The sequence below is a fragment of the Furipterus horrens genome, unplaced genomic scaffold, assembly GCF_987537825.1.
Source record: "Furipterus horrens unplaced genomic scaffold, mFurHor1.1.pri manual_scaffold_7, whole genome shotgun sequence".
Lineage (NCBI taxonomy): Eukaryota > Metazoa > Chordata > Mammalia > Chiroptera > Furipteridae > Furipterus > Furipterus horrens.
In genome coordinates this window covers 113,008,763-113,021,582 of record NW_028327177.1, presented here as the reverse complement: position 1 = coordinate 113,021,582, position 12,820 = coordinate 113,008,763, and the positions used below count along the sequence as shown (strand labels likewise).

Below are 12,820 nucleotides of genomic sequence, written 5' to 3'. Positions count from 1 at the left end.
AATTTAGGGATGTGTGAGAGATTGGAATTTACTTCATTATGAGGGGCTGGGAAATCTAGATTTAGAACTTTTGTTTTTATCTGATAATAGTTTTAGGGAAGGTAAAAGATCTTTATTTAGAAAAGAAGTTTGTATTTGATGGGAAGGGAGCAGCAGAAAAGCTGGGAGGCTACAAAATCCAGGCACAAATCAAATTTGCATAAGATCAGCAGCAAAGAGGAAGCAGTTCTTTCGGGCACTCAGGGTGGACAGAGAAGTCAGAAGATGAGAAACACAAGCAACATCTGTGCAGACCAGAAGATACACATGTGGACAAGAGGAATTGTGAAGGACAGGGCAGAAGGAGCTGGAGAGAGTGACAGGCAGGAGGATGAGACTGACCCCTAAATAGGAGGGAGGGGTGAGGACACAGGGCCTGCTCTCCATGGAGAAGGACGTGTCTGCCCTGGAAGATGGTGGAGAGGGAAACTGGGGTCTGGGGACCCAGACGGACACCGGCAAGGTGAAAGCAGAAGCAGGTATGGTAGGTATCCCAGCCTGGTCTTAACCTCTTCAGCATAATGGAAGTACTTGAGAGAACTTACAGAGATCTAGTACAGCCATTGTGAGGAGGGAGGAGGGAGATCTTGAGCAAGGAAAGAAAAGAAAACATCTCAGCAGAAACAAGGTAAGGAAAAGCAGGCACAGGGCAGCCCAGCCTGTCCAGTTAGCTTCTGCTGAGGTCAGAGACTGAATAGCATTTCACAATGATGGATGTGCTTTGTTATCTTACCTCGGAATCCTGGAGCAGGGAGCAGTAGAAAATGACCACGAGCCCTGAGAGCTTGGCATTTGCTTATTCTCTTCGGACTGTAGCCACTCCATGGTCCAGAGATAATTCTTTATCCCCTCAGTCCTGGCCAGTCTGCCTCCTTTCAGATGGATGTCCTGGGACTGCTGACAACTTCCAGCAGATCAGCAAGACCAGGAACTGATGGAGCCTAGTGGCTCCAGGGTAGAGCAAGCTGAGGGCACAGCACTCAAGAGCAGGCCACTGACCCCCCCCCCACCCACCCATTGCTCTTTTGCAGGAACACAATGAGTTCAACTCTTCCATGGCCAGGAGCCAGACCAACACAGCAAGGATCGATGGCCTGCGGCCAGGCATGGTGTATGTGGTACAAGTGCGTGCCCGCACCGTGGCTGGCTATGGCAAGTTCAGCGGCAAGATGTGCTTCCAGACTCTGACAGATGGTAAGGGGTGGGCTAGTGACCTGGGTACAAGGATGGCAGGCCAGGGAGGAGAAGCCCCACATCAAAGAAGCTGCCTGCACAGCCAGAAGGCCAATCTCAAACTGGATTCCAGTGGAATTTCCTCAGAAGGGTTTGCTTCACAGTACAGCTGTATAAGGAGACATCTGTCTGAAGCCCAGCCCACATCTGTCCAACATCTGATGACTTGCCTTTAAAGGGTCTCTGCATGGGGTCCCACGTGTGCACAGCAGTGACCCCCACACATCTCTCGTGGGGTCAGTGTGACCTCTGGCCCAGGATCAGGCCTCACATATCTATTGCTTCCCCATCACTCTCACTTCACTCTATTGTGAGGGGCTGAGAACTGAGCTCACAGCCCAGGTCTCCAGGAAGGAAATGGAGAGACAAAACATGTGGTGTGGCAGTCCTAAGAACCCAGCATCTCAGAATATTTGAAGCAGCTTCATATGCAACCCCGAAAGACTTCCACTTTTGAGCTTTATTAGTTTCCTATTACAGCGATTTCCCCCACTCCTCTGAGACCACCCCCTTTAACACTTGGGAAAACAAGACTTCCCTGTAGCCTGAACATTGAGCACAGACAGGTGTGTCTGCATGACTATGTTCACTCACTGTTTTCCTTAGCTAACCATTTACCTTAGTGTATCTATTCCTTTATCCATATATTATCTACTTATCTATCTACATTTATAAATTCATTTATGAGCTATCTCCTGATAGTTTTCCAAATGTCATTCTATTCCTAACCTGCCAAATTGAAAGTCATTAATTTTATATAGAAAACAGCCTGCCCTTACATAACATTTTATTTTAGGCTGGTACTCTTCCACTAGGCACTTGACAGGGCTTGAGGTTTTCTAATGACATTATATTTTTGACAATGTAAAAGTTCACCGGGAAGATTAAAAAATCAGATGATTTCATATGAAAATCATAATATTCATTTTCCTGGGAACAATTGTTAGAGGAGCCAGTGCTGGGGGGCATTCCTGGGGAAATTGCTGCTCCACAAGTGCCTATCCTTCCCCGTAATGTGTTCCCAGGTGCCTCAGTGCAGGCTTTCTGGCTCCTGGAGGACTGGAGTTTGCAACCCATTTAGAGTTTATTTTAGGTGAATTTTTTGTTATATTTTAAGGATGGTGAGATGGAGTGGAAAGGCGACCCAGTCCGTCTGCATTGATTATGCTGCTGGTATGGAAGGAACGCAGGCTGTCTTATTTTCCTTCAGGACTCTGTTCACTCTTTGCACCTCACTTAACCATCTAGATTTATGGGCACTTTGGCATCAGGAGGTACACAGGATTAAAAGCCCTAAACTCAAAATGATCTGAGCACCAGTCTCTTGGCAATTCTGCTAGACAAATCAAGGAGTAACAGATTTCTCCCAAGAAGGCTATTCCTTTTACATTGGCAGTTAAATTTTGTAAACCCGAGAGGGGCTAGACATAAGAGAGTCCTGGTAAGTGGCCAAATTTGGGAATATTAATCTTAATGACTGAGGTTCACACATCAGTAGTAATTAAACTCACAGAGGCTTCGGGCCCCAAAGACAGCACAAAGGTGAGTCTGAAGGTTGATCGAAGATGGGTCCCTAGAGCTTGAGAGCCTGTGGGAAGGTCACATCGCTTTACGGCGTTTTGTACTTATAAAGACATTGTTATGGATCCTCACTGTGGTTCCATGCATTTATTTTTTTGGCCAAATTAATTTTTTAAAAGCACACATGTTACAAAAAAGCTCTCCCCAAGGGAAACTGCAACTCTATCTTCAGGGTTTAAAATTGATTTCTAGAAAGTGAGAGTTTTCGAGCATAACGTCCTTTTCTTTAGCCATCTCCATCTCCACCCACAGAGTCGAGGGCTGGTTCTCACACACTGGGGAGCATAGAATCACCTCATGTGTTCGGAAACACGCAGACACCCTGCTCTTCACCCAGAGGTTCTGAGTCAGGAGATCTGAGTAGGGGCCCAGAAATTGCCACGTTTAACAACTGGGCTTAAGAGATTCTGATGCAGGGCTGGGGAAACCTCAGTTCAAGACGTATTGTTGTTAGGGTTGCCAGATAAAACACAGCATGGCCCATTGAATTTGAATTTCAGCTAAACAATGAACAATGTTTGGGGCATACCTATACTTATATATTGTATGGTGTCTTTGGATCATACACTGAGTACCAGCTGCATGCAAAGGGCATACAGGGAGGATTCTGATGCCTCTTTTTTACCTAGATGATTACAAGTCGGAGCTGAGGGAGCAGCTGCCCCTGATTGCTGGCTCTGCAGCAGCCGGAGTTGTGTTTGTCGTGTCCTTGGTGGCCATCTCCATCGTCTGTAGCAGGTAGGCCTCCAGACCCATCCCTGACTGCTCTCCTGGGACCCAGGAAGCCCCACATTCAGACTCGTCCCAGGTCATGCAGACTGTCCAGGGCCTGACACTTCCTGGACACACCATCAAACTCGCGGACATCCCTCCATCTCCATCCACAGGCAGCTGAGAATTCTCCAGATTATCTTCTCTGGGCCTGGGATAAAATCCTCTGTAAGAACCAGGCAAGGCTCTGAATAAACAGCATCCGTTTTCAAGCTTCATTTTAGACAAGTCTCTCAGCGCCCTTCACACACAACCGTTTTTTGGAGTGACAGTTACAAAATTGCGTTTGACCCGCTGGAGCATCACAGCCTGTGCCTCATGCAGCCCATCCTCTGGTTAGAGAGCCGAAGTCCTCAGCAGAGGGCATAAGGCAGCAGGCAGGAGGAGAGCCGAGGGGGAAAAGAGGAACTCCACGTTCTGCAGAAGGGCTGGCCCTAGAGGCCTTGGGAATTTTTAATACTGTTGTTACTGCCTTCCGTGGTTAGCCCAGGTTCTGCTGTGCACAGCCCTGTCGTTGGCCCCTCCCAGGCCCTGCCGCAGTGCAGCCAAGCCCTAATAGGCATCCTCAGGAGCCTCCACCCCGAACTCTGACCTTGTGCTGCCTGGCCTCTAATAGACTGACTTGAAAGCAGACCCAGCTGCCCACAAGGGTAGTCATGCTAGAGCACTGGCAGTGACAAGAGCTACACCTAAAGTGAGAGTCACAGTTCCCCATCCCAGGAGATGCCTAGGAGAGTCCCCATCAGGACAAGAGGCCAGGGCAGAGGTCCCTGGAGCAAAGAGGCTAAGAGAGCTCCCATTCTTTGTGTCCACAGGAAACGGGCTTACAGCAAAGAGGCTGTGTACAGTGACAAGCTCCAGCATTACAGCACAGGCCGAGGTGAGTAGGAAGCAGACACCCACTGTCTGACCCTTGGAGAACCACAGAGTACCGCAGGCAAGTGTTTGGAGAGCTCCTTATAGCCAGACTGGCTGGCCCTGGCCACAGCTGCCCTCCAGCCAGCCCCCAGTGCCCCAACACCACCTCTCTCAGGGACCACAGGTTGCCCCCCAACCCCACTTACTGTCTGTCCATTGTGGGCCCTCATTGGATGCCTGGCAAGTAGATTACCTTTTGCACTGATAAGCCTGTATAGGACAAGGGAGTGCAGGGAAAGATTGGGTTTAGCAAGTCAATGAATCCTGAAATCAGACACAGTGGAGAAAGATGGAGGGTTCCCTATTAACATCTTCTGCCTTATCTTATCCAACTGAGCGGCTGGGGAATGTGTTAACCAAATTCAAAGATAAGCCAGGGAACATGAATGTAGGGAATTAAAAAGATAGCAGAGCCCAAGAGACCAAAGTGTTGAGATATCTCCCAAGTATTTTCTTTTAAAAAGTTACCTGAAAGGTTTTTCTTTTTTCACTCATTATCTTCTCTCTCTTAAAAAAGAAGATATATAATATTTTTATAACTGAAATTACTCCTCAGCAATGTACAACATGAGCCTTATGTCAGAATTATTCTTTTATCTGTGTAATTACAACATTGCAGGGTCTGAAAATGTCCCACTGGGTCAGTTGGGCCACCTCCCTGCATCCAGAAAATGGTACCATTTAGCCTTGCAGCAGACATGTTCTGTTTCTAAATAACTCCTTTTAAATTTCACAGATGCCCTCAGAAGTATGTCCCAGCACTTTGTGCTGTGCTCTGTCACAGGCTTCTTCCGTAAGCCTCATCTCAGCTAAATCCTTCTGTTGTAGTATAAGCCCTTTTCTTCTGTTCACACAGCCGTGAACATGGAAAACAGACCTTGTACACACACACACACACACACACACACACATACACACACACTCTCTCTCTCTCTCTCTCTCACACACACACATACACACACACACACACACTCTCTCTCTCTCTCTCACACACACACATACACACACACACACACTCTCTCTCTCTCTCTCTCACACACACATACACACACACACACACACACACTCACTCTCTCTCTCTCTCTCACACACACACACATACACACACACACACACTCTCTCTCTCTCTCTCACACACACACACACACAGACCAAGCATGCCTTCAATGGGAAGTTCTGGGAGTAAAAATGGGCTCCAAGGCGAGAGTTCTCATGGATCAAACTCATCTCTTCTCCAGGACATCCACACAGCAGCTTCACCACAAGGGAATTCATGTTCTAACATGGCCAGTGCTGGCTTGGGTTGTACAAAGGCTGGTCTGTAGATAAGATCTTGTTTTTCAGGAATTTTCCATTTAAGACCAAGAAACTGCCCAGGGTTTGTAGAGGACCAAGCCCCAAGCAGCTGGGGTGGTGTTCAGATGGTTGTGGTTGGGAGGGAGACATGGGCCTGGCTGGTTCAGAGTCACTCACCCAGGGGCCCAGGGCAGCCCCACGATCAGCAGACTGATCCGGCGTGGGGATTTGAGAGAGTGGCCCCTTTCTAAATTCACACACATTGTGCCTGAAACACTCAGAGTCCCCATTTACCCTCTTTCTTTCTCCCTTCCAGGCTACCTTGGGGCTTCACTTTAACCAGATGTCACTGGTTTCAGAGGGGAAAACCCTACTGTGTTCTCTCTGCTTTCCTATATCCTGCCTTTCTACCTCACTTCAAAATCTATAGATGCTTTTACATATACTTACCTGTACATTGCAGGCAGGACCTTAGCTTCCCCAGCAAGAAAACAAAGACTTTGATTGCATCTATGATTCTCAAGTGAAGGTACTCTCCAGGGTGCATCAGAATTACCTGCCTGCCTCCTGGCCTTTGCCTCAGGATTCTGGGATGCCCCCTCCCACCCTGCCCCAAAACACATACCTTTGCTTTTTGCCATATTGAGAGCTACCGTAAAGTTCATTTCAGATTTAGCATCCCACTTACTCTCTGAATGAGACATTTAGAGATGGCCATGGGAACACAAATTGGTAATACCATTCTAAAGACTAGAGATGGCCAAAGATGAGAATGGGTTGCCCTAGCAGGGAGCTTCCTTTTTGAAGGTTTGTAAGCTAAGCCTTGTCATTGCCTCTTGGGCAGGGTATAGAGGATCCCCAATCATCAAATTGGGTTGTGGCTTGGTGCCTTTTTGGCCACTTCAACATGAGATCTGGCCATTCTCCTTCTCTGGGGGACCAGCTCTGTTGGGCCACCATGTGGTGCCTATATGCATAAAGGTGCTTCTAAAGTGCTCACAGCCCTCTTCTGGGGGATTTTGTCATATCTAAGGCTGACAGAAGGAGGCCTCCCTGGTTTCCAGGATTCTACAGAGAAATCCAAACCCAGTCTGCTGTAATCGTGGCCTTGCTTTAACCAGTGGGGACAGCTGAAGACAAGTGTTGACAAGTTGCACAGTCACCATCCCTGAGACTCAGGGTGCATGCAGGGTTTTTTGTGAACCAGAGCTCACTCCCTTGGCTGCCTTAGAAGTCTGCCTTTTTTTAAATTCAGTTCACCTTTTATAAATATCCTTTTCCTCTATTCATAACTGTTCTCCTTTTATCCAGTCCCTGAAACCTGGCTCCTCTTTGTGCCCAGGTTCTCTGAACTCATAGTCTCATGCATTAAATTGCATTAGTACATTTTCTTCTGTGGACATCAGTCCCTCTGACTAAAGCTATCACTGTGGGAGAATCACAGTGCAAAGACTGTAGAGCTGAGGGAAGACTCAGCACACATTTCACAGGAGAGTAAACAAGGCTCTGATGGAGGATGGGCCTGACCCAACACAAGGAGGGAGTAGGAATAATTATGGAGAGCCTCCTCTGCACCTTCATTCTGGTAGCTCACATCAACTCATCTAACCCTGACAACCACTCTAAGAGGTTGGCATTAATCTAGGGAGATCAATGACTTACCCAGGTCACATGACTCATAGGTGGCAGAGGTGAACTGCACATGCTCTAAATCCGGCCACAGAGCCCGTGTGCTTCCCATACTGCAGCAGCTCAAGGTGCCTGGTGGTCAGGAGCAGGTGAGACTGGGGTGAGGACTAAGTCGAGGTGTCCTGGTTGGTGGTTTGCTACTCCCCTCTCTGGGTTCCAGTGCAGGAGGCGGAAAGATTGATAAGGCCTGATCTGAATGTGTGCACCTATCTATACCTAGGCCACCCATGTGCAAGCACTTTCCTGTGGAATGTGACAACAACGTGGAGCTCTGAGGGCTTCCTGCCCTGGGAGTGGCAGGTAACCTGCTGGAGTGCCCCGGCCTCATTCACCAGTGCCTGAGAGGGCCCTGCCTCTCTTCCCCACAGGGAGGACACATGGCACCATAGAAAGGCTGAGAGCCCCTGCCCGCCCAGACCTGCCTTCCAAGATGATGCAAAAGCTGAAGGGACACATCATATAAATGTTTGCAAATGAAATACTCATCTAGCCCATTGAGATATGGCAGATCCGGTTGATTTAAGAACACAACGCTCTCTGGGACACTGGTTTATGTCCATCCTCTGAGACTGAAGCACAGTGAACAGGCATATAAAAGGGGTATTTGGATTTGGGTGAAGGAGACTATCGGGAAGGCAGAGTGGGAAGAGAAGGTTTGCTGGATATGGTGCTGGATGCTTGGATGTAGAACATGGGAGCCTGTGGTTTATGTTCAAGGGTGGGTGAGCGGGGCTAGGGGTTTCCCATGACCAGGAAGGGGCAGACGCATAATGTGTCCTCATGGTTTATGTGGGCCAGTTCTCAGGAGGTGTTGGCTGACTAAAAATTGCCTGGATAGGATGATCCAGGTGGGCCAGGGTGGACTTCAGAATCTATTTTAGAAAAGTTCCAGTTGATTCTATATTTGGAAAACACTACTAGGTAGTTATGGGGCTTAAGTAACTACACACTTGATAGTGATTGGCACCTCACTGAATTCTGAGTTGGGTGGAGTGTGTAAAGTTGGGAAAGAGGAAGATAAAGGCATGTTAAAAGTTCAAGGACCTTCCAAAAGCAGCCCTACCTAACAGAACCATCTCCATCTTGCACAAAACCACAGATACAATCACAGAGCTAATATTAAGCTTTGAGAAAAGCAGAGGTAAATAGGGTATATGCCCAAAGATTGTGGACTAGCCAATACTCTATTTTTCACATAGGGCAGAAGTGCAGAACAGTAAGATTACAGAACAGAAGGGTGAACTTGATTCCTGCCAAATTCTTAAAGAGACTGAAGCAGATGGTTTCTGGGCATTTAAAACTAAATTCAGTGATCATTAGGAACCAGCGCAGGATTATTAAGAAAAAATAATGGGGCCTCATCTCATTTACGAGGGTTACACATTTAGTAAATTCAAGAGGAACTGCAGATGCAGTGAATTTTTATTTTGGCAAAAATATTTGATTATCTCCTAAGGGAAAGTATTGTAAAATGGGTACAGAGCTTGTCTTCATACCAAAAGAAAGTAGGTTAGTGACTCTGTCAGCCAGGCAGGAAGTCACCAATTTTATTCTAGTCTTTGTCCAATTCGATCTCTTGTTTGTTTGATGGTTTTTTAAATTCATGAGTCATGTGCAGGCGTAGGGATTCTTATCAAGTTTGTAGGTAACAGTTGGAAAGCATAACTAACACCATAGAAGACAGAACCAAAATTCAGAACTATCCATCAGCATTGAATGCTAATTCAATATATGTAAGAAGAAATGCTAGAGGGATAAATCTAGAGTCTAGTGTTTAGTTAAAAACAAAAAGGAAGCAGTACTAAAAGGAGGAAACCTGACTTGTTATTTGTGTAAACAAATGTAGGTATTTAGTTAACCACATGATTAATAGGAGTGATATATAGCTGATTTTAAAAAGCCAAGCCCTGTTACTGATGCAGAATAATATTGTTCTCCAATTTTGAGCACTTAACTATATTTAGCACTTTACCTGTCTTAACTAATTTGATCTTCATAACTGCCCCATGAGCTAGATTTTGCAATAAAGAAACAGAGCCTCAGAAAGGACAAGTAACCTGTCCAGATTCTTAGAATTGGTGATTTATAAGACAAGGTTTTAAACTCAGGTCTGTCCGGCTCTGTAGTCCCAATTAAAGTTCAGATCAGAGGAGGTGAGGCACAGAGCTGTCCTCTGTGCCGCTAAGAACATATCTTGAGTGATGTTCTTCATTCTGGGGACCATTGCAAGAAGGCCACTGTCAGCAAAGTACCTGTTCAGGGGAGAGCAGGCTGCCTGTGGAGGGTGCCAAGTCCCGATCTGTTACCTCAGAGACTTGGAAACATGTGTTTGGTGCAGGAGAAATGCAGCAGGGATCAGGGGCCATCGTTAAGCACAAGACCATTATGGTAAAGGAAAGGAAATGCTGTTATTGCACTTCATGAGGTTAAATGGAACTGCCAAGTGAAAGATCAAAGAAGGCAGATGTGATTCAGTATAAGAACATCCCCTCCTCTACACTAGAACTGTCCAACACAGGGGCAGGCTACCTTGTGGGAAGTGAGGTCTCCATTCTTAGAAGCGTTCAAGCAGAGATGGTTCTCAGTCAAGGATGTAGAGCAGATTCCTGCTTTAGATGGGATGTTTGGACTAGACTAAACCCAGAAAAACACCTAGATCCAAGCTTCTATATCCAGCTTTCTTGACCCCTGGGTGGTAGGTGTGTTTCAGAACTATAGAGGGCATAGCATCTAGCTTACTGTAAATCACCTTGGGCACCAGGGTGAAAGTCAGGTGTACCCCCAGGAGGAGGGAGATAGACTGTGGAAATTTTGGCTACTTCTTCTGGAGGTAACAGGAGCATTTGTAACTGAATATGAGTAAATTAGGGCCTTTGAGGAGAGGAGGAAGGGTCCCAAGGTACAAATAGTGGCTGAGTTTTCAGTGGGTGCTTATTAAATGTCAAATAAATTTAATGAGCTAGATTCATGCATATATCTGCTGCTGGCTCTAAGCCAGAGCCTCTAGCAACCATGTTAACTCTTTTAGCCCTGAGCTCATTGGCTGGGACTATCAGGTTCCTAGCAGGACTTCAATGGTCCAGACCAATGGCCTTGCCTGGAAGGACCTCCTTCCCTGGTCATTGATACCAAACAAGCAGTATGATGTTAAACTTGTTTTCCTCAATAGCAAATAGACTGTGGTCCATTTTCCTTCTTCTGGAGACACATACTGGGCAGTAACTATGGTTTTAAAAACAAAGTTTGAAAATGCGGAAGTGTGGTGAAACCTCCAAACAGAAGGTGGAAGGAAGAACGTCCTCAGATCCACTGCTTTTCAAGCTCATTGCCCACCCTGGGGCTCTGCTCTTGTATTCTTCTTCATGTCCTGGATGAGCACCCATACCTCTGCTCATTCATGGAGAAAGACAACCACCTATTGTCCTGGTCTCTGGCCTCTGAAGCAGGTGGAGCAAACTGTTTCTAGTCTCCATTGACCTTTCCTTGTAGATTCACTCCAAGAAACTGCTGGATCTTCAGCCCTTCACATCAATAGCTTCAACTACCCCCCAAATGCCAGTCAAATCTCCGACTCCAGACCTGGTCTTCCAGCTCTGCTTGCATTCTGAGTTTTCTGACTGCCTTCTAGGCACCTGCATGTTTCATCTGTGCAAAGTCCAAAACCACATGTGCCAACTTTCTTGACAATAAGGTTTCTTGTCCAAAGTCCATTGCCTGGTTCATAGTACCATTTCATTCTAGAAGTCTTGGCATTGATTTGAAGTCTTCTTTTCACTGCTGTAAATTCTTCCTTTGATATTTCTCTTATGGCTTCTTCTGTTCTCATGGCTGAATACTGTTATCTTCCACCTTAAGGACTGCAACAACCTTATAGTTGTTTTCTCGGCCTCCAGCTCCTCCCGCACAACAAAGCTTATGAGTGCTGCAGCCTGCCAGTAAAATGTACTCCCCCATGCCTTGCCGTTCAGTACATCCCTCCCCTGCTGATAGAACAGTTGTCAGCTCTTCGTGTCCGATGGCAACGATCCTACTGCCTTTGTTTGGTAATCAAGGCCCTCCTGTGCTAGTACATCAGCACTGTTCCTTTTCAGACCGCCCCCTTCTCTCCACATTCCAGCTGGTGGCACTTCTCTCTCTGAGCATTGCCTCACTACACTCCAAGCTTCTCCCACTCAAATGCATGACCACGTGACTTGTCCTGCTAAGAGTCTGACCTTGAAGACTGGCATTCCTAGTCTTCTGCCTTCTCTGGTTTCAGCAGCACACAGTTTGTTTCCAGACTCTGTAGTACTGTACCTTAATTATTTCATGTCCCAATCACCTGAACAACTTTACAAGATGCATTTTTTTCTGTAGCTCCCATAGTCCCAAGGACAATGCTGTTTGGGTGTCCAGTTAGTGCTGAGAAAAATGAGGGGTAATCAACTGAGACAGAGAATTAAATGAAGTCCCTGGAAGGGACTGAATTTTATATGCAGTTCCCTAAACTGCTTCTCTCTTGTGCTTAAATATCTGGACCAAATGTAGATGAGTCACAAAGATGACTAAGTCTGCCTTGGATTCAGAGTGGGGAACAATGAAACACACCTCCCCATTTTCCATGACTCCATCAAACCTGTTGGCACACAGATATTGGTGACCGAAAACAACCTGACTCACTACCTCTCCAGAACCACCCTGTGGGATTCTAGGAGTCCTTTACCAGCAGGAAAGCCCTGGGATCTTCCAGACACCCCTGAAGCCTCCTAGACAGCCATGCTGTCCAGGGACCTAAAAGATGTCCACGGCATTGATTTTGTACTTTCTGAATGCACAAGAGGGCCGAAGAGGCACAGTCTTCTCCTTCAACTTGTCATCCCTAAATGTCACCTACTGTTTGGAACTGGACCCCTCCCAGCCCACTTCTGTTCTGCCCTGAAAACCTGGCACTTGTAAACTTGATAACTGACCTTTGAAAACCACCCCCTCACATCTGTCAGCCTCGCAGAATTTGTCCCAGTGTTGTCACTTTTGACAGCACCCTGAACTACTAATGCGGAGTCTCTGACGATAGCCAGGAATTTCTTCTCTTCCAAGGACTTCTTCATGCCATGCAAAGGGCTCCGGATTGTGGCTAAGTCATTTCTCCCCAAACTTAATATATTTAAAGCCTTGGTTCATGTTTAAGATTTGGCAAATCTCCTAGAACTATAATCCTTTAAAGCTTTTGGCAATCCAGGCTGTGACCCCAACCACAGCATAAATGAATTTTGAGGTCAAAGAACAAACATCTACATATTAGGTCTTTAACAGA

At 46.5% G+C, this 12,820-nt stretch overlaps 1 protein-coding gene across 1 annotated transcript in view; it reads left to right on the top strand.

The window, feature by feature from the left end:
- The window catches only part of EPHB1 (EPH receptor B1), a 153,694-nt gene that overhangs the window by 61,248 nt on the left and 79,626 nt on the right, over positions 1-12,820 (top strand). The window contains exons 4-6 of the mRNA XM_090284300.1: positions 1,071-1,233; positions 3,483-3,591; positions 4,440-4,504. Coding sequence (XP_090140426.1) covers positions 1,071-1,233; positions 3,483-3,591; positions 4,440-4,504 — 337 coding nt within the window. The remainder of the gene's footprint in view (positions 1-1,070; positions 1,234-3,482; positions 3,592-4,439; positions 4,505-12,820) is intronic.